We start from the raw sequence: 22596 nt of genomic DNA on the forward strand, positions 1-22596 counted from the left end.
AATCAAGAATGTCTGATACAGTTGCATAAGTTTTGAATTGTTAAACGTGCGTCTGCTCAATCTGAAGAGCACTCACACGCACACTTGACAACTGAAATGCTTGAGTAAAATAATAAGTTATTGTGTTTTTTACTTTTTATTCTACTGTTGTATGATAAGATTTAAATAGGGATCATATTTGATCATTTTTACCTTACAAAAAGACAGACAAGTTTCAGAGAAAATTATAAATGTTTTAAACTTGTTATTTAAAAAATTTTGAAGAAGAAAACCCACACACAGAATATTACAAAAACTGACGCATGCTTTCAACTTACGAACACATGGCATTCATCAAGATAAGAACACAGATGCGAACAATTCTGCAGTTTACGTTTTAGAGTTATGAATCTGAACTTCTTAAGAACAAATAAAAAATATTAGTGAATGAGGCTCAATGGATCATGTTAATGTGTAGAAGAGATTTGTCTTGAAATGTCATGTTTATCGTCCATTGGAAAGAATCAGCAGTCAAATAAGCTTTATTATTTTGGCACTTTTTAAACAAACTCACAATGTGCTTCACAAAGCAATAATAAAACAAACCTTATCTCAGCAGTTAATCTCGAATCCCACAGTTTGGGCTCCATACTAGAAAAGAACAACAGGTCAATATTTACTTCTGTGTTGTTCAACACTATTGCCTGAAATTCTCCCCGGATATGTAACCACACATATTGAGATGCTGACTGCGACTCTGATTGGTCCACTTGGTAGCATGGCTCGTCCCTGTCTCTTAAGCTGTTTTCAGACATGAACTCTGCACAATTGGGTCTGGACTTTTTCCGTGGTGTGTCAAAAATCTCAGTCAGAGGTGCGGCAGGCAGAGGCAGGACGTAACATTAATTCTGCTGCGTAGACCATGTGTTTTTGATTACAGCACTGCGTTTCTGAGTTGACATCTTAGCCACCTACTCGGCTCCTCTTTTTCATTCTGATATATTTAAATAACATTTTAGTTTTTCAGCCGTCCAGTTATCATCAAAATATAAGAAGGGGCCAATTTCTAAAAACTAATTCAAGTAGAACGAAACAGGGCTGAACAACAATTTTTTACTTGATTATCAAAGAAATTGAGCAAAGTGCAGTGAGAACACATGTAACGTCTTATTATTTCTCTGTCTTTCCTTTCTTCTTGTCTCTTTTCATTCCTCCATGGGAAGGGAAGAGAGGTAAGTTTGCTGTGTTATGTTTGTGCTTCTGTCGTCTCACCGCTGGTTTGTCTGATCCTGGTTCACTGTGACTGTATTTCAGTGGCTGCCGTCTTGTGTGGTTTAAATGGTAAATGGATTTTCTCCTTCTTCTTGGAAATGTCACGTACAGAAAAGAAGAGTTGAAGAATTTCATGTGATTTTAAAATGTACGGAAACATAAATGATAAATACATTTTCAACCTAAAAATGATGTTATGAAAATATTGTTTCTTACATCCTTTTATTAACAACTATTGCAATAACATTTAATACAAAAAACTGACCTGAGTGTTATTTGAGTTAATTACTCTTGCCATGTCATGATGACGGTAACAGTATGGTTGTAAGGGTAAAAATCAAGTAAAATAATGTTTTCTAAAAAGAGATTCTGATTTTCAGCCATAATATTGTAACCATACAGGTAGATTTACCACCAACTGTGGAATTTTAAAACAATGTTACACGCGCCTGTAGAAGCTTTGTATGTTATCAACTGCATTTTATGAAAAGCTCACTGTTGCCATGGTAATTTTTACCACAACCAAAAAAATCATGTTGGCCATGATTGGATAGTTAAGTGTTACATTTAATTTACCCCAGAGTGACCATGATTTCCCTTTCTAACACGCAGCGTTTTTTGGTATGTTATACTTTGGGCATTTTTAGCTATGTAGATGTGATATCGAGCATTTTTAAACACAGTTATGTTAGAGGAGAACTAATGATAAAGTAGTAATAAAAAGAAGGCGTGATTAAAAACACACATCAACACAATATCTCCAGAATAACTGTAGAGAGTGTAATGACCCCTACTCTTATTTAGTACAGTTTGATATATAATTATTTTCCTGCCTCCTGTGAGAGCACAGGTTCACTGCAGCAGTAAATAATGTACACAACAAAACAGAAACAGCATATATAAGTCAAGTAGAAATAATGAGGTGTACAGTATATGGGTCAGGATCCTTTAGTCCAAGTGAAGAGAAATCTTTATGCGACCCTGTTGCCTATAAATATGTTTATATGTCACTAAATTGTTTCACCAATTACGTTGTGATGACAAATGTAATTGCTTCCTGGATTAAATTAAGTCACATTGTTATTTTGAATAAAGCACGGATGCTGTAAAATGGTGCATTTGTCAGGTAGTAAGAGGAAAACTCTGTGTGTGTAACAAGCACAGTAAACACTTGTGCACCTGCCTATTCAGCTGCATACTACTATCTTAATAATGAGCCTTAAAATACTATGAAATACTCAGCCACTGACCTCAGACCAAGCTTTTATTAGTCAAAGTCTTTTCATAGACTAAAAACAGCATTGTACCAAAAATGCACCTGACCGAACCTCATTCTTACACATAACCTCTCAAATGGGCTCAAGTGCATTTGTTATTTAACAACACGGGCGCTGGACAATTTAATACTAGCAAAGACACTAATATGGCATTTGATGGTGCAAAGTAGAATCGGTTGTGTCTGCACTCACTGTGAAGGTTTTTCCTGAACCCTAACAGACTGGGAAACTCTGAACATGAGCATTCAACAGTACCTGAACCCCATCAACACATCTGACTGCGACACAAACCTTCTCACCTCTCTGATGCTCCTGTGGCTGAATTAACACCTCAAAGCGTTTTTTGGCTGTGAAAATGACTTATTATCGTTTGTGCTCAACAACGTTCACCTTCACGATACACTCTCTCAACATATTCTGCCATGACACGTTCACATTTTGTGACAAGTGGTTTGTTAAAGGGAGGATACGGAGGACCAGATGTCCTTGGTGCTACAATAAGTACATTAGCCCCTTAAAGGGCTGACACTCTTCTTTCCCTCTTAAAAGAACATTTTGGTTGTTTAGGAGGTTTTTTTTTCATATATTATTTCTGTCATTTTTTCCCCCTTTCACTCTGTTTTCATCTTCCCCCCTTTATTTTATCTAGACTTTTTGTTTTTTTTCTTTGTTTTCTTTTCTAATTTTCCTCCATCCTTTATTATTTTTCTGTCTCTGCCTTACCTCTTGTTTTTACTGTCTTTACTGCCGTTTCTTCGCCTCTTTTTCCTCTTATCTTCTTGTCTTGATCCCCTTGTTATGTCCATTTTCAGTCATTTTCACATGTTTTGTACACTCTTCCCTTACCTTTTCCCTACCTTTTATGTTTCTCTTGCCTTCTCTTACATTGTCTTACCTTTTTACGTTATTTTTTAATACTTTTATTCCTTCCAGTTTACCTTTTCTTTCTCTACTTTGCCATCTTTTTTCCTTGCTTTTTACCTTCTTCCAATCTTTAATTTGTATTCGTACTTTCCTCTCTTCCCCTGCCTTGTCTTCCTCGTTGTGATGCCTCACTTTCACTTGAATCCATTCTTGCCATTATCTCTTCAGTCATCCCTTCTTTCATTACTTTGTTTTCTTGCACCTTTTTCTTCCAATCATTATATACATTTTCCTTTTATTATTTCCTGTATCCCTTTTTTCTGCTTTCCAGGCAGTTATCTATCCCGTGTGTGTGTGTGTGTGTGTGTGTGTGTGTGTGTGTGTGTGTGTGTGTGTGTGTGTGTGTGTGTGTGTGTGTGTGTGTGTGTGTGTGTGTGTGTGTGTGTGTGTGTGTGTGTGTGTGTGTGTGTGAGAGTCGGGAGGGTGTCCTCACATAAGCTACAGCAGCTGTCAACAACATGGGTCAAACAGCGAGTCAAAATTACATGCTGGATTATTTTGATAATCCATTATGATAATTTTTTTATTTCACCACACCAGACTGACTTTGTTGCTGCAGTGCTTTTTACCATACTTTCTTTGTGTCTTATGTTTTAATTCCCTCTTGTCTTCCATTGTTTCATCTTGAGTAAATTTTCCGTCAGATTGATATAATATCTCTTTCTTTTTTTATTCTTTCTGTCTTTACTTCTCCACATCTTTCTTCCATTCATTTCTCCCCCCTTTCCTTCTGAAATCTGTTCCTTGCTTCCTCAGCTGCTGTTTCCTCTTTTCCTCTTCGTACTCTGTCTTGATGGATGGAGAGCAGCCTTTATGAGCTGCTGTTAGTGAAAACCACTCACCAGGCTGTTTTACTGCTGTTTGTTGTCAGTGACAGAAAACCAGAAAGGGTGTTTTAAAAGGCCGGATGAGTTTTCCTGCCGCGGCCTTCCTCCCCCGCACACAAACACCAACCTCGGTGCATCAGCGGGCGATTCAAGGCTGGTTGCACTTTTCTCTCAGTGGTCCTTTAGCCATCAATAGCAGTAGTCACCTGAGCAGGCTGACCTCTGTCCACTGACGAGCAGCACAGCCTGGATGCTCTTTAGACTAAAGACATCTGCATTAGAGAATCCGCAGCTCCTCTGGGCTTTTTTGTTTCAAATTGGCCTTAGTTTCGTTTAGAGTCAGATCTCTTATTAGACGTTAGACACACTGCAAGTGAGTGACATTCAACTCTCTTGGATGTTTCCATGTTTTATATATAAAATTCATGTTTGCACAAGTATTTGTTTTGTGTAAAAGGACTGTTACGAGACATAGTAATAGTCTACCCAGCTCACTTAAGGACAGAGGTTAATACCAGTTCCGAACAGGGCCTAAGAGATAAATGGGACTCGTAGCTGAACCTCAACATCTTCCACAAGTGGCCTAAGAATTCTCACAGCAGCTTGTTGGCAGTCTCCTCTCAATGTTGCTAGTCATTCCTGCAAGCTCGGCCAGCTCATACACTTCCTGGTTTTCAGTTCGGACGGGAAGGTGCAGTTGTAAGTGAAAGTCTGTGATGAGGGCTGTAAGTAACTGTAGTATAGACACACATGTATCTGAACAACTGCTGTACATAAATCTGTACCAAAAACTGAGTGGTCGTCTGGTGAGCGAGGACAGGAAGAGACCTATGACAACTCTCGTTTCAAGTATCTTTGATTGTGAAAACGGTTCATGAGAAGTGACAGTAACGCCCTTCATTGTCTTTTCTTATTTAAACACCACAATATTGTGGTGAGCAATAAACCCAAACTTTAATCTTCAAACTGTTCTTGTAGAAACCAGTGAAAGATCAGATTTTTGAATCAAACGCATGTTTTGTAGATTTTTTTTAATCTGATCTGATAACAACAGGTTTTGTATGTCAGTGTCTCCAAAAACTGAAACATAAACCGGCTCGATGATGTTAAGACTCTGTGGTTTAGGTTTAGGCACAAAATCCACTCGGCTACGCTCAAGTGAAGACCATGGTTTGGGTTAAAGTTACTACCTTGTCAACGTTACTGTACTGTTGTCATGGTTACAGTAATAATCATCCTCTGGATTTTCAGTAAATATTTAAAAACATTGTCTGATGCTGTTGTCCTGTTTGCATGTGAATTAACATGACCAGAATTAGAAATAGTTTCAGTGAAGAAAAGCTAAAACCCTTATTTCCTTGATATTTTTTTCTTGCATCTCTCTCTCTCTCTCTCTCTCAGGCTTTTTCGTGGTGGCCGGAGCTGATGGCTGAACATGCAGAAAGCTTTCTGTCTCTGTACAGAGCCGATATGGACGGTGCTCTTCAGGTGCAGCCTGTCGACTCCTGGGACAGTTTCCCACTATTTCAGCTCCTCAACAACTTCCTGAGAACTGACCGTAAGTCGGACCCTCCCTTTTCAGACAAGCTGAATTTGACAGCAGTGCTCATGCTGAACATTAAACTGTGTTATAAGTAAGTATAACATAGTTCAACTGTCTCATTATTGTGTCCGGCCTGACTATAGGTCAGCTAGCCGTGCAGATTTGTAAAGTGTGACCCCAGCAAAAAAGCACATGGAGGCAAACTGTGAACAAAGATGTTAGATATTGCAGATAACTGAAGATGGAACTACTTCTAGACTAACATATCAGCATGAATGCAGCTCTGGTTGACCGAGATAAACAAATTGAAAATCCTGCTCATAAAGTGTTGGAAATGTCTCTTTTCACCAGGCTGTTAAGTAAAGAGTTTTCACTACAGTGCACAGTCGTGTTAACAAAAGTGTACATTGGTTTGTGCTTCCTAAGATCTTTGCACTATCACTATGTCTGCTTGTACACTAAGGTTTGAACTGTGTATATATACATTTAATATATGTTAGTTCCACCCTCACACAGTTTCTCACATTTCAATCTGCCAGGTACTAATCTGCTGGGCTCTGAGCAGATCCTGCACCCCGCTGAAAACAAGCCCACTTGTCCAACCCTGGACAGCCACCTCACCCCATTATTATTATACATGCATTCCATTTATATAATACAATGGAGTATTAGGGCCATATGAGATTTCGAGGAAAGTGTTGTAATTCTGAAGAAAGTCGTAATTTTAACCCGGGAGTTTCACCTCTCCTGGGTCCAAAATGTTCAACTCAGGATATCACGCAGATGTAACCAATGATATTCAGTCAAAACATTTCTTCCTTCACAAAAGAGACTAGTTCTGTGTGTTTCTTTCTTCAGAATAGACTCAGTTATTTTAAAGTCCTGATGATCTTCTGATTACAAAAACAATGACATTTAAAAATCTTTGTCCTCACCCTGTTGCTCGTTTCATTTTACTCATTTACATCCTCTCCTGTCTACTCATTTTTATACCTAAAAGAAAAAAAAGCCCGGAGATTTTTTGGGAGGAAATGCCTCATACGGCACATGGCCGCGCCATAACAGCGCTAATTAACACTGGTGATGCCAGAGAAAACAAGGCTCGTTAAGCGAGGAGGTTAACGACACCTCGCATGCTAGGACAGAGAGGTAATTAACACGGAGGAGGGACACAATGAGCTGCCCACAGTTTATCTTTAGCTGGGTGTCAGCTGACCTGTCTACCTTTCAGCAGGTAGCAGGCAAAGATGTAATCACAGCGTCCTCCCCCATCTAACTACATCTCCACTCTGCTCTTATTCATTTATTCATTTTGTCATCAACGAGCTGAAGTTTGATCAGTTTTACGCACAAGCTTTTTTCAAGTCTAACATTTTTGCAATCCGGTTTCCTGCTCCTGAAGAAACGGTATTTCCTTTCTGCAGGTTTACTTTTCAAAATGACAAAACCAAACCTATCTGAGAAATAAATTGCTGGACTCCTCTGGACTCACCACCACTATTTATCCTTTTATATTTCATACCAATCATTTTTTCACCTGGTTTGTGAATGCGTGAATGAATTGTTTTTTTTTTCATGGAGCACATCCACACAGTTGCAAAAGAAAGACATTTTATATTTGCAACGTGCTGTTCTATGTCTCAAGGTCCCAATTCTGTGAAGGAGAAAAAAACAATGACAGTGGAAACTTTAAAGTGTGACAAACATCAACACTACACTGCCGTATTTCAAATTGTTGTAGCATTTTCTTCCCTGACAAACTGCCTCTGTCTCTTAAGATTTCATTTGACTGCTGGAGAAAAATCTCCGCTCGTTGCCTCCTCTCTCTTCGAGCCCTCTGTCGGCGCCGAGGCTTTGTCTCAGTGCCAGCAGAGAATTGGCGAGATGCAAGGCGCTATTTAACATGGCTGATGCCAAAGTACCTTGGATACAGTAACAGACAGGCAGACAGACAGACAGCCCAAGGGCACTGTTGGAAACAAAAAAACTCAGCAATTCATTATGTGAAGAAGCCACAAATCTCTGTTTTTGTGGCTCATATCTTTTATATATTTTTTCTAATTACCATGCTCTGTTAATGCCGTAATTATTCCAAGTGTCACAACATTAGCTGACTTGAATTGGAGTGTAATCAGGCATTAGACGGAGCTGAAACACAGAACGAGCTAAATCATAGTTTTGACTATTTACACAAATGAGGTCTTCCCTCCTCGTTAATTACATCTAAAGTGAGAGGAAAGTGATTTATATCCAATCTGATACTTGGGTGACAAAATGAAAAGGAAAAAAAAAAAAGGTTTGGAGGATAATAAAGATGATTTACAAGTTGCCTTATCTGAACCTCACGATGATTAAATATGAAACATCTTTGACTTTATTATTTGTTCACAGCAATTCTTTTATCCATTTAAGCCATTCAGAAAAATCAACAAAACCTCTGCAGTGGCCACCGATTGACTGATCTCAGGTGTCGTGATAATGCTTCCAGACTCTTTGAGGATTTTCTCCGACAAGTGGATTTTCTCTCAGTTGTTCTGTGGATTATTTAAATGCTCACTTGATTGTCAGCGTGTGAAGGCGAGCGGTTGCGAGGGAGATGGGTTTTGCTCTCCGGAGGGCATAAAAGGCTAGTGTTAATCATGATGGAGCCGAGCGAGAGGAATTAAAACTAATGAAGTCCTGAGAGACCGGCCTGCTCGCTTCTCACCCAACACACTGTTTATTTGTCTCTCCTCACTGTGGACTGTTACTGTCACTGAGGACTGTGACAGGCTTAATCACACCTGAGAGGTGTGGGTGGGTGAGGCACTTCACTATTGCAATACTTGGTTCTACCTTTGTGAGACTGATAAGCATCTGGTGTAGTTAGTTATCTTTATGTCTTTATAGTTGCAGTGCCCATTCTAAACCTGTCTGTTTGGAAAGAGCTGTTCTCTTTTCCTGTGTTTTTGCTCTGGAGCTACTTCAGAATTATTCATTTTCCTTAGTGAGTCCTCCTCAAACAGTTCTACAATATACTGTCACTTTTTACTGTTTGTGTGCTGGACGTTGTGTGTAGAGCTTTTTAAATGTTTTAACAGTCTCTGGTGCAGAGTGAAGTTAGAAAAGTCAACCTTTTTTATAAAATTAAAGTGAATTTGCTTTATTACTGCTCATGTGTGGGGTTTATATATAAGTTTGAATTATTTACTGAACTGATGTTATTTTCTATTCATTGGATGTCGTCTCTTTCAGAGGTCTGTTAAGCATAGACACAATCTTCAGACCTAAATTCAACCCTTTTCAAAATAAAAGCTCTATAATCCAGCTTGATAAGCATTACAGCAACAAAACAACTGTTGTGCTTTCACTTTGTAGAGACATTGCTATAGAGGAAGTGATTCCATGAATGTTGTGTGAAGTCTCAGTTCGATATTGTGAAATAGTAATGACCAAATTATCAAAAAGGATCTGGTGGCGATTTTGACTCGTGACTTGTTCCAGCTGCTGACCACTGCTGTAGTTTATAAGACTAAAGTTTGCACAGACTAAAATCAACCTGATCAGCTGTCACTGAATGTGACCGAGTGCTGATTGTCTTTCTTTTCAAAGTTTATAAATATGGAATGTGTCTCGTCCCCAAATCGCACCAAATTAGACAGTCTGGTTGTTGAACCTTTCTTCAGCTGCGAAGTGAATTTTGTAAAAAAAAAAAAAAAAAAAAATATTGTCATAACTTTTTTATCTAAAGTACTGTACAGTTGTAATCACATTCAAACACCAACAGGCTGATGACATTGGAGGATTGAAGCATCTCATCTGAACGACCTGCTGAGCCACAGAACTTTATGTCCATAAAAGAAAACATTATCGATGTAATATACGTTTGAGTAGAGTAGAGTAGAACATCATTCTTTGCTGTTACAAATGAATAGAACAAGCATTAGTGATACTTGCCTTGAGTTACAGCATCGATTTGAAAATTATCGCCGCTTTCCAGATTCACACTCATGAGCGGTCGCTGGTGCCAGGGGGTGCCAGTCAATTACAATCAATCTTTTTGAGATAGAGTCGTCCCCCCAGACAGGGTTGGCAAAGTCATCTTGTCTGTTTTAATTTTCATGAAAATAATCGGAAATGTGAATAAATACTCTTACATGATCTCTTGTCTCTGCCCCCCCACAGCTCACCTGTGTAACGGGACGTTCCACAAACACCTGCAGGACCTGTTCGTCCCCCTGGTGGTGCGCTACATCGACCTGATGGAGTCGTCCATCGCCCAGTCCATCCACCGCGGCTTCGAGCAGGAAACCTGGCAGTCGGTCAAGTAAGAGTCCGCCCACTCCTTCCTCACCATGAGTCTTAGCTTTAGACACCCTGTGCACTGCAGCGCTCTTTCCAGCTGCTGCAAACTGAAGAATCCTCCAATGGTAATGACAGCAATGTATCAACAAGGCTCAACCCGATATTTTCAGTTTTAAGAAAATGCTTCAGACACAATTCAGAGCAACATATGTGTCCCCCTATTTTTGTGAACTATTTGTTCTGGTTGCATGGATTTATTTTTTCTTTAGAAACCTTGGTTGTATCTAAAGTTTGTTTTAAAATTATTTCAAGGGGTAGGTATCAGCTATACTCTGTATTACACTGAAATAGAGTAATCTAATTTTATTATATATATATATAAATTCCAAAACGTAGAGTGCAGAGTGAGTTTTAATGATGTTTCTCACATGTGACCAACTCAAAACTGAAACAAAAAAAATACAAATATCTTGGATGAATAAGAAGTATCAAACACGAAGAAGACTCTGACTCCGACCCCAGAGTTGACATGCTGTAAACAAAAACAGAATTTATATGTTACATCCTATCTGAACACTGCGGAGAATTCTGTGTAGTTGTGAACACGTATGAGCAGAAAATCTCCTGCTGTGTTGCTCATGTTTGAAAGGCATGCTCCGGACAATGTCGGGACTTAAGTGTGTGGACATCCTCCAAAGCTCATGTCTGAAAACAGTTACACACACACACACACACACACACACACAGTCTATATGAACAAACCTTAACTGCAAAACACACTGGCTCACTTACTCATTTACATCTTTCCATGAATATCCGTGTGTACAAAGAGATATTCTTTATCTGACGTAACTCTACATGTTCTTGGTCAGTATCAGTGTAGAAGCTGTCTCTTATTGTCCTTTCACCTTGTGTTCACAATGGTTTGTCAAGGTTTAATACCGTCTGCTGCAGAAATGTAACAGAGAAAATAAAACATGAGGAATTGGAACAAAGGTAATGCTGCACAGGACGCCACAGGAACAAAAGGAGGCAGAGCTGAATGTACGACACACACAGCAAGGACACAGTCAGTGACGATGTGCTGAACTGTGCTCGTTAACAAAAAGCACCCCAACTGAGAGAAAATAGAATAAATAGAAGTCAGCATTGATTTTTTCGTCTTTTATTGGTTTTTGCTTTTCAAAACAAGTGGCTACTATTATATGTTATCATTCTTCTGCGTGTGTGTGTATATGTGTGTGTGTCCCTGTACTTAAACCTTTGTGAGGACAATTTTAAGCATAGACCCTGCACAGTGAGGACATTTTTGGAAAGTGAGGATATTTTGACCGGTCCTCACTTTTTCAAAGTGCTGTTTGATAGTTAAGGGTTGGGGTTAGGGCTAGAATTAGGTTTAGGTTAGGGTTGGGGTAAGGCATTTAGTTTGGAAGGTTAAGGTTAGGATAAGGGGCTAGGGAATGCATTATGCCATTGAGTGTCCTCACTAAAATAGAAGTACAAACGTGTGTGTGTTGTGTGCGTGCGTGCATGCTATGAAAAACTGTTACTCTCACTATTTCTTCTCTTTCTCTTTGTCTTTTATTCTTTTAACGTTTTCCTGCTCTGCAATGGATCGGCCTCACCACTGACAGGTCCTTAACAAACAATTTAGCGAATGTTCCTCTTCCCAAAGTCCCCAGCCTTCCACTAACGCTGCCACAGATGCCCAGTTTCTCAGCACCGGCCTGGATGGGACCGCTGTGTGAAAACACGTATGTACAAGGCGGGGTAGACGCCTCAGAGGCTCCACCGTGGTCTAGACTAGAGGTCTTTACACACTCTGAGAGGTTGTAGCACAACAGTAATTTACTGATTGGGATCCATCAACAAGAAAAAGACCCAGACCTGAACCAAAACAGACCCAGAAACTGTACAATCTGTATTTACTGATCTGCCTCCAGTTGGTTTGAAGGCAGAGTGGAGCTCTTTGTCTGTGACCTTCTGGACATAGTGGTACACTCCAGGCCATTCTCCTCACTTACTTGTCCGTCCATCCACCGTGTTTCCTTTTCTCTGCTGACATTGGGGAATAGGACACACTCTTGATCACATTCACCTGTTTATTTAAAGTTAAAGTTTATTTATTTTATTTAAAGTCACCAGTAAACCTATGCTGCATGTCTTCGGACTGTGGGTTGAAGCAGCTATGCCCGGACAAAACCCACGTGGTGAGAGTGCCAACAACTCTCAATAATACATCATGCACATATTTCATAAGACTTGACAGAGAAAACCAGACAGAATTTCCATGTCTCCCATGGCTTGACTTCAAATATCTCTGCACACCTGAATGTGTAATAGGTGTTTCAGGCTGTGCTGTCACACTTACTGCAAGCATTGTATTCACCACGCTCATCTTGTGTTGCTCATGTTTAACTGTTCCAAGTCCTACAGGGTCAAGTCATTTTACAAAGGACAAAGGTCTGACCTGAAGTGTTAAGTGTTCCAATCAGACCTGGAACAGTTCAGGTCAGGTATTTGGTTTTTTGGGGGGGTCAGGTATGGGTGAAGACCTCTAGCCTGGACTGTCTGCTGTCTGTCCTGAATGCTCCCCAGTGCCATAGCAGCTCTGCTTCTGTTAATCTGCATGTTTGTTAAAGAGTTTTCATCGCTAGAATTTATCGTTATGTCATGGAATTTCTCTTGTCAGAACTGACAATTGTAAAATGTATTTTCTAATACCCTCAACTCAACTTTAGTGCAGGTATCTCTGAGTGAACAGAAGAGCATGAAACATTATTCAGTCTTAATGAGCCAGACTCAGCACATGAGGGAGGTTTGTGTTTGTCGGTGAAGATTTGGTGCTTTGCATATGACAATGTCAAGAATGTCAGTGCTATAATAACACATCACCTCAATTTTGTGTTGCAGCTTGCAAGGAATAAATCTACCTGACATCTTGTAAGTTGAGAAATGTGTTTTCACGTTAGAAAGTTCTTATTGAACAAAAACCTGCCCTTTCCTCTTCACCTTCAAAATGTGCCACAGTATCAAAACGTGACAAAATATAAAGGACAAACTGAACAACATCCAGGTTGTGTTTGCTTGCCAGTAACAACAGGTCAAAGCTCACGTGGAGTACTTGTATGTATGTAAGGGGCGATCAAGATAAAGACGTTTTTTCTGGAAAACACAGTTTGTGGAATTTAAAGTGTATATGTAAGCAGCTTCAGAACACGAAAGTTAGATAGTTAGAAAGTCCATAATCTCAAATATATTACAATTTTAAAAAACTTCACAAACACAAAGATTAGGAATTTTCACATCAAGCAGGGTGCATTCTCAACTAAATATACCGTTGTCAAGAAATCACGGATCAATAAAAGTAAGTGATGATGACACAATAAGTCAATTAACAAAATTTAATTTTATATCAAATGTTTTGGCTAAATTTAGCTGATTTTCCTTCTGTTGTCTTTACCTCTGCTAAATGTTAAATCATCCATTAAAATAGTAATAATGCAGATTAGCAGCTCTTTATCTTAGTCAGTATGGGACTACAATTTGTTTTAATTTTAAAAGATTTATTTTTATCATTGACTCCTATCACAGTTTTGAATCTAATAGAGGACGTAGTTAAATAATTAAAATGGTGTATCACTGCTAATAAGCTACAATGGCTGTTTCCATTGTGGGTCCTCCCTGATCTCCGCTCCAAAGTTCAACACTGTCAAGACGGCTTGCTACTGGGCAACTGCTCTGAGCTACGTGACCGTGGAGCACATTTTTGTCAGAATTCACTAAACTCAAAGTCAAATTGAATTTTATTTGTAGGGTATTCACAAATCACAATTTGCCTTTTCGGGCTTAGATGTGCACAAGGTGTGACATCCTCTGCCCTTAACCCTCGACACGAGGGAGAAAAGCCCTTTAAACACTGGAAAACACAGAAACCTCAGAGAGTCACTGACCCCTGGATTTACCTTTGTATGGAAACATAGATTTTTCTGTTTACTGTGGCCTTGAGACAGGAAATGTGCATAGTAAGAAATACAGTGTATTGTATTCTGTATTTTTAATACTAGTAATTTTAATATTCCTATTAATATTAAATAAATCCCATTTCAATTTCAATTCCATTTTTATTTATTCTTTATTTGGGAGGGACATTGTCCTTTAATTAACATTCATGGTTAGCCGAATGGCTAATTTTCATCTTTGCCAGATAGGCTTTGATTAAAAACGCTGTGCAATAATAAACAATATAACAATATAAATAATAAACAACAGGAACAATAACTAAAAGGCATACAGCGTTATGTGCATACAACAGTCAATTGCAGCTGGTTGAATGAGTACAGTCCTGGTTTAATAGTATTAGTCATGACATTGTGTGTTCTCCGGCAAAACTTCCAAACATGCTCTGGTTTCAACTTGATTGTTTTCTGTGATCCTTAACTGAATGTCTTTGGATGGTCAGTTTTTTTTATTTTATAAACTCGATGAATTAGCTGTGAATATCAGAAAGATCATTTGATCTGGATTCACCTGCTTGCTCTTGATTTCTAGAGACATCAGTGTTTTCATGTGTATTTTACAGCGAGATTGTGAAGCTGAGCTGTCAGTGTTGGTGGCCATGGGGGATATGGTGGTGGGAGGGGGGGGTCTCTGGAGGCTGATTGAGGGTGTCTTTCTTAAAAAGGCTCCTCATTCCGACTCCCCCAGCCTTTCCCACAACACGGACCGCACTGTTCTTCTACCTCACTTCATTTGGCCCTCCTCAATCCATTAAAAAGAGAGCGAGAGAGAAAAAAAAAGCTGGCACTTCATTAGTGAGCACAGACGGGCGAGTGGGATCGTCCCGCTCCCCGGGGAGCAGGGCGGAGCGCGCTCAGAGAAGAGCACCGCTAATTAGACATGAGGGGGATTGCCACAGAGCGTTTAATTGCACTGCGGACTCAGCCCAAAGCGTTTATTCCTGAGCGCCACTTGTTAAGGTAACAGTCTTTTAAAGGCAAAGTGAGAAAGTGAGGGAGTGAGTGGCACTTGTTTGAACCCCCCCCCACCACCACCCCTTCTCATCCACCTCCATCCTCCCGTGGCTGTCATTCTAGCTGGGTGCTGTACACTTGGATGTCGGTGGCGGAGAGCGTTACCATGTGTTGCTGTGAAACCTGTGCGCAGAGGAGAAGGCGGGGAGACGTCCATCTGTCTCTGTTTCAGCCTCGTGCTGTGTTTACTGACTGAAACCACTCAGCTCTGCATCAGAAACAACCAAAACCTGTTGAAGAACCACTATAGGGCCTCAACACACACAAGTCTTTTTCTGAGGACACTGATGTGTTCTCTGACCACTGGTCCTTCAAAGCACTTATGTACGTTAACATGTGCATGTTAAAAAGGTTTTTTAGATATATTTCCTTCCTTCAATCCTTCTCCTGAAATCAGTTTGCTGCAGACAGACAATTTATCACACCCCCACAATGTGAACATTAAATTAATGATTGGCTGAAATAATTTATGACACAGTTGTCAGAATCTCAGCACATATGGTATTAAATGGCAATGCTTCATAGTTGTTGTTTATTTTGTTATTGCCCCTATAGCCATCAGTATATAAAGTCATCTGAAACAAACAAACAAAAATAAAAAAGCCATGTGTCTCTAATAAACACAAATTTAATCATTGGCTGACGTACCTGTCCTTCACTAACTGACCTGCCTGCCTGCCTGCGTGCACCCTGCCTGTGCTCTCCCTGTGCATGACCAGAATCTTCACAAGTCGGAGAAGCATCGACACTGAAGAAGAGACGATAGACAGAAGTTAGCGAGTAGTTCATGGAAAAGTCATCTAGCAGTTGTCAGGCAGTGCACATTTATGTGTTTTGGGGGCGTACCACGTCTTTCTGCCAAGTTCTTTCCAGTAGTTTTTGTGTAATCCTGCTAACAAACAAACAGACAGCGGTAAAAACATAACCTTGGTGGAGGTAATACAAAGCATTGGAGTGTGTGATGCTCACCTTGTGAGCGCTGGATGTACTCCAACCATACAATGCTGATTGACTTCATAGTGATGTCAAAATGACATCATCCCACACAGCATATGAATCTTTTTTTTTTTTTACCTGTATAAGCTTCAGGAAAAATCCACAGGTCCATGGTTAAAGTGAGTGATCAAGTTGTGTTTGTTCATTACAGTTAAAAAAACCTTCTACTGTCTCTGCAGTAATGGTTCCGCCACCTCAGAGGATTTGTTCTGGAAGCTGGATGCTCTACAGATGTTCGTGCTGGACCTCCATTGGCCAGAGCCAGAGTTTGCCAAACATCTGGAGCAGAGACTCAAACTGATGGCCAGCGACATGATGGAGGCCTGCGTCAAGAGGTCAGACTGAGAGGTTACCACAGCTGGACCCCAGGGTTCAAATCTGTCACAATCTTTCTTACGGTTTCTTTGGGTACCTCACACTGACTTCCTGTTTTTTCTAACCTGAGAGTCTCAGAACACCTGAAAACTAACCTTTTACATGTACTAAAGATCCAAAACGTCAAACTTCATTTGTTATATTCATTGACAAATCTTTAAAAATACACAATGTGTTTGTAAAAGAAGCTGTCACAACAAAATTGTCCCACTTGTACATGAATTATATGAATTCTGCTCATTTTCGGGGGAACATAAGTCATAAAAACCTCTTTGTTTTTTATCCCTCAAGAACAAAATCAGCGTTTGATGCCAAAATGCAAAAAGCGAGTAAGTCCACAGACTTCCGGGTGCCGCTGTCAGTCTGCACCATGTTCAATGTGCTGATGGACGCCAAGAAGCAATGCTCCAAACTCTGTGTGCTGGATACTGGTCAGGAGGTAAGCTCACGGTTGGTCCAATGACTGATCACATTGCAAGTATCCCCAGATGGAGGCTTGGAAGTCAGACCTGTACAAGTCATACAATGTTTTCGTAAAACAAGAAAGCACATTTCAGAATTATCTCCGAATTCAAATCAAAGCACTATACTGGAAGTTACATTATAATAGAGCAGGGATCCTTTGAACAGGCCATACTTCCATCCAGCCATTTGGACTGATGTAAATACGGGTGTCCCTCTATTTTGGTTATCTTCTTACAGTTAGGTCTTCACAAACCGTGATCCACCCTCTACAATTAGCTATATATTTTTTTAGATTGTACTTCGAGAATGAAAACAACATTGTGCACATGATCAGGAAGCCAAAGTGTGTTTGTGCTTAGCTGTGATCGGTGCATTGAGTTAAAGGGGTTTTGCTGAGGACTGTCCGACCTCCCGTGTCCATGTTCACCAAAACTGAACTCCTCACAGATTTACTCCACCTCTCTGACTAGAATCCCCTTATTACAGTGACTCCATTAAAAGTAAATTTTTTTCTGCTTTAAATGTTGGTTTGACCAGGCCCTGATCTCTTAATCCATTATCAATTTAAAAAACTAGTGCTCATTCATAGAAAAAATACAAAACAAGAGGATAAACAGAACTAGCAGAATATTTGTTGTGTTAATAAAAGAGGTCTTGGCTGAATATCAGACAAAATCACATATGATGGATGGATGTTTGTATTTTTCAGTTCACATCTCACAGTTCATCGTCAGAGAAGGTCCGTCAGCTTCAAAAATCCTCTGCCGTCTTTTTATTTTCAGCCTTCATACTGAACAGGTCAAGTCAGACCAGCCACTAAAACGTGACTGTTTCCCTCCGAACATCCAGCAGACGGGGAGTTCAGGTGTATTTGTGTTCACTTGAAGCGGCCAGACGCTCGACACAAGCTGTTAAATGGATGACCGTGAAGCCTGTGTGAGGCAGCAGCCTTGGCATTGCTGAGAGCGAAACCCTTGGCCACCGGCAGTCTTGACAGAGAGCTAAGCTCGCTGTTCTCTTAACCTTCAGCTTCCTCTCCTCTACAGTTTCCGCAAGCCGCTGCCGCTGCCGCCGCAGTTCAAAAACACCATCTGTCCATTTATTCCTGCTGACACTTACTGAATAAATGCCTGCAGAGAGACACACTATTATACCAACCAACTTTATACACATGAACGGTTTCCACATACACACTGGTTCTGCTACAATAGTTTAACGTTTTCATTTCATATTTCTCATGATGTGATACAAAGATCACTTCAGGCAAACAAGCGCGACAATAAAGAAAGAGAAAATGAAGGAGGTGGGGTCATAGTGCAACATACACAGCTCATCAAACGGTCAAATTCTAAGGCTCCCATGTGAGATATTCTGTAATTATAGTCCTGAATTACAAGTTTATTGATTTATTAGTTGACAGATTCAGTTGGTAGAAATAAAGTAAATACAAATCAGCTAACTAGTAAAGAATAAATGGAAAAGGGCAAAAAATATATATATCTGATGAATATCTTCAATAGACTTTGCCACAAAAATGTTATATCCGATATCTACAGTGAGTATGGTGAGTTTATATGTTTAGCACAAGGCAAGTTTGCAATCTGTATCGATGTTTTCCCAAAAAAACCTTTGTCCATTTTGAGAGTCTGAATGCACATCATAAATAGATTGTATTAGAGGATATGAGTTATGTTTGATATGCTTATCGTTTGAGGGGGGGTTGTTAATGCCGGACGTGGCTTGATTGAAATCCAGGGTCTACAAGCTCCCATTTCTGAGTCTAGTCTCGTGATACAAGAACTTGTTGTATATTTTAGACCCTTTTATGAGTTGGTAGATACAAAAGTGACGACTGTACGTAGTAAGCTAGTTAGCAAAGCATTTTATTAACGCAGAGATAATACATTTCTTAAACTTTTGCTCCACCATCACTCTAACTACGTACTCATGCCCACTGCTTCAACATGTGGAGAACTGAGTTTGACAGACCTACTATACATAGCTACAGTCGCTAAGCTATGATTGGAAAGTTACTGTTTTTCACCAGCCAAGGCCGTCACAGGTACATTGGCATCATATGAAGACATCAGGATCTTAGGGGTCAAAGTTTACAGTGTCCACAACATACAAAATGCAGATGTTTACCTGACCCTACCAAGGTCATGGCTGTAAACATGGCAAGGTTTACTTAAAAGGTTTTGAAGGTGTTTTTGTTTAAATGCTCATTATTAAGAGGAAATGGCCTCCTTTTGTTTCGTTCTCCTGCAGCAGCAGCATCACAAGCAGACGAAGATATAATAACAGGTTTAACATCCTAAATGGACATAGCAACAAAAATAAAATCTTTGAATTTTGTTGTAACCACTTGAGAGGGACAAAGTGATTCTGGCTTTCCAAACGCAGCAGCTGTTCAGTCTGTCAGGCCGAACTTCATTCACCCCAAAAACAGAATAACCTTGAAAATTAAATGTTCCGATTTTTAGATTAAGGAGTGAATCGTTCTAGGGACTTTTCAAAGGGATAAGATATTTACAACTTGTCTGCTTTCTGCTAGTTTCTCCATGTTTTCAAAGCCAACAGTGGAAGATGCATTAAGACCCACAGAGACTGAAAAACATGATAATGTTTGACTTTATAACTCTTACCTGAACTGGACTTTAATGTTACTGCTTTTTCTATTGATTGGCTGACTATGTTTGCATTCTTTTCTTTGTCCCATGTTCTCCCCGTACACCATGTCCATGTGTCCTGCACATCATTGTTTGAATCCCAGATTGACAAACAATGGGTAAGTCTCATCCATCGCCTCATCACCTTTTTTTTCCTTTCACACCTCTCCACATGAGCTCCATCAAAAAAGAAGTGCCCATATTATTATAACTCAAACCTAAGCACATGGTAGGATTGTGGGACAGTGGGTATCTTCATTTTAAGGTCCTTGAAAACGTTTTTTTATTGAAGCGGTTGAGCCTTTTCCGGCTGTGGTGGCGTTCACTTGTGGTCCTGGAGAGCCCTTGTACTGCATATTTTACATCTTTCCTTACTATGCCTAAAAACCTTTTGATTGATTGAATACATTTGGTCCAGCTACTCATTTATAGGTGGAGCAAAGAAACTGAAAAACATGCAGTGTTGGGGCCTTTAAGGACCTGAAGACTTGATCAAAATCGTATTACCAGCATTAGGTGAAAATATACGTTATGGACGTTTTCTAAAAGCTGGTGAAAGGAGAACTCAGGCAGCAGCTGATGTCTTATGCAGAAGATTTTAATGTAGACTTGATGCATCAAGGAGACCAGAAGGTGGAACAAACGCTAACAGAGTAACATGAGCAATTCTCACCCCCAAGTCTGAAGATGTCTCCCTCAGCATCCCCATATATCTTCCTCTACTTGCATCCCCCATTCTAACAGCAGATCCATGAATGGTTAGAATTGCTGTCACTCTCTATGTTACATGTAGGTGTTCACATCCTATTGGATAGTTAAGTCTTAATATGCATAACTAAATCACATTGTGTCATTACATCTTGCTACTGATGTAATGCAGAAAAGAGTTGAATTGGTGCCTCTCTGTCTTGGACATCTGAATAGGATATGAAAGTCCATGAGCGTAGACACTACAATGTACTGTTGGTTGGTCCTTTATCTATAACCTGACCTTGGGTTCTGCTTAGAGAGAAGAGAGTATATGTGGAATTAGACCGGCACTATTCTCCTGTACAGATATAATATACAATATACATTATATACATAATATATAGTGGCATATACAGTAATGTGTGACGATGATCATGTTTATGTCACTACCGAATGAAGCTGAAAAATCTTACTTTATTCACATGGGGAGGGTGAACGGTTTGACAGGCAGTATCGGGCACATGCACTTATATGAACACACTATCGGACTCCGTTTCAGAGAGAGTGTGACTTCATTCTCTGCTCAGGACACCATTACGCCGCACAATCTTTACATATATGTAAAGAAAATATTAAGTAGCTCAAACGGTTCTCATCAACACGGTTTTCTGTTGTCAGATGGCTAAACAAGTAAAAAGGGACTGAAGCGACATGTTAACCAGCATTCAGTATCAAGACCGTTTCACTACAGTGTCTGTTAAATCATCATACACATGAGTTCAATTTTAACTCACAGAGTGACAGAATATCTTTCTTGTTTTGTCTCTCTTCCAGAGCACAGCCTCCATCTGGGTAACAAAGTGCTGCTCTGTCTTTCGCCCAATTACTGAACAGCGTAGACGCAGAGAGAGGTGAACCTCTTGCTCGCATGACAGTCCTAGAATCTATCTTCAAAAGAAAGTAGCTGAGGTTTGTCCAAAAAGTCGTTAGATTTGTCACAAGGCACTCTTTTGGAAAAAAGGTGCTAAAGGTGTCTGGAAAGTCAGTCAATCTATCGACAAATGAGCTTAGTCAGAAATATTGCCTGTGATTGCCTCTGATCAAGCAATAGAAACCGTTTGAGCCAAGTCAAGTTGAAAGAGCAACAGCCAACGGGAGAAATTCCATCTCTTGGCCGGCCTGCAAGTTTTCCATGAGTGTGGCTCAGGTGATGCAATGTTCAGCTGCCAGTAGCTGCTGTGAATGAGGGCCCCCTGACCTCTGACCGGACAGCAGCAGTCTGAGGGGTTTTTAAGAGATATCAGTCTGACCCCGGTCCAGACCTTCGAACATTTGCCTCACTAATATATTCTTTTTAAATTCGCTCCTCTTCACCTTTTCTTCTAGTTTTTTTTCATGCTGGATTCATGAATTCTTCCTTTACAGTCCCTGGTTAAATTGGGGTGATTAACTGAAATCAATGAAAATGCTAATTTGTCTGCAGCCATTTTGTTGCTGAGGTAATTTAAATTGACAGTGGCAGGGTCGTATTGAAAATATGACCCGGTTCAGAATCTAAAACATTTCACAGAGCTGAAGTAGCAGCGACGGCGGCTGGAGCTCAATGAACAGATAAATGTTTTTAAAAGCAATAATTGTTCTTTTCAGGTTTAACTGTGCACAACTTCTCCTCTCTGCTTTTTTCGAATGCCTTTGTGGAGAAAAAGAAGGCGAATGCAGCGATGTTAATTGCCGTAAGGAGAGGAATAAAAGAAAAGCTCTCAAGATTTGCCAGAAAGATTTGGCGCGCTGAAAAGGAGCTGCCATTTTGCGGACTTGTGGGGGGGGGGGAGAAAAAAACCCAGAATTAGGGCTGGCAGCGCTGACCTCCCTGGACCCACAATTTGTCAGCGATCTGTGTGCTTTGTTGATTGAAATTTTTAATTTGGGTGTTCTTTAGACGGCCAGTGAAAGGCCATTGTCGCCAAGAGATGAACTCCCCTGCTGCTGCTGCCTTTCAGTGCTCAGCCCCAGCCTTATTTCCTCTCCTTCCTTCAAGGGAAAAGGTGCCATGAATATGTTTTTTTTTTTTTTTTTTTTTTTGGGTGGTGAGGGGGGGTAAAACGAGACATGAAATGGCGGATTAATTGAATCTTGTGTGAGCCTTTGGTCCTCGCAGCTGGACCGGTGCTTTAGAGAAATACAAGGCTGCTCTAATTGTAGGGAGACGCACAAAAAGTATCCTTCAGATTCCTTCGCTTTTCCAGCGCAGACGGGAATGTC

At 40.1% G+C, this 22596-nt stretch overlaps 1 protein-coding gene across 2 annotated transcripts in view; it reads left to right on the forward strand.

Annotated features, from left to right (window-relative positions):
* cadps2 (Ca++-dependent secretion activator 2) overlaps positions 1-22596 on the forward strand; it is a 226908-nt gene that overhangs the window by 178128 nt on the left and 26184 nt on the right. The window contains exons 18-22 of one of the 2 annotated variants that reach the window (XM_035157552.2): positions 5681-5837; positions 9987-10128; positions 11741-11860; positions 16315-16470; positions 16802-16949. In XM_035157552.2, the coding sequence (XP_035013443.1) occupies positions 5681-5837; positions 9987-10128; positions 11741-11860; positions 16315-16470; positions 16802-16949 (723 nt within the window). The remainder of the gene's footprint in view (positions 1-5680; positions 5838-9986; positions 10129-11740; positions 11861-16314; positions 16471-16801; positions 16950-22596) is intronic. The other variant, XM_035157556.2, reaches the window with a different exon arrangement.

The sequence above is a fragment of the Hippoglossus stenolepis genome, chromosome 5, assembly GCF_022539355.2.
Source record: "Hippoglossus stenolepis isolate QCI-W04-F060 chromosome 5, HSTE1.2, whole genome shotgun sequence".
Classification (NCBI taxonomy): domain Eukaryota; kingdom Metazoa; phylum Chordata; class Actinopteri; order Pleuronectiformes; family Pleuronectidae; genus Hippoglossus; species Hippoglossus stenolepis.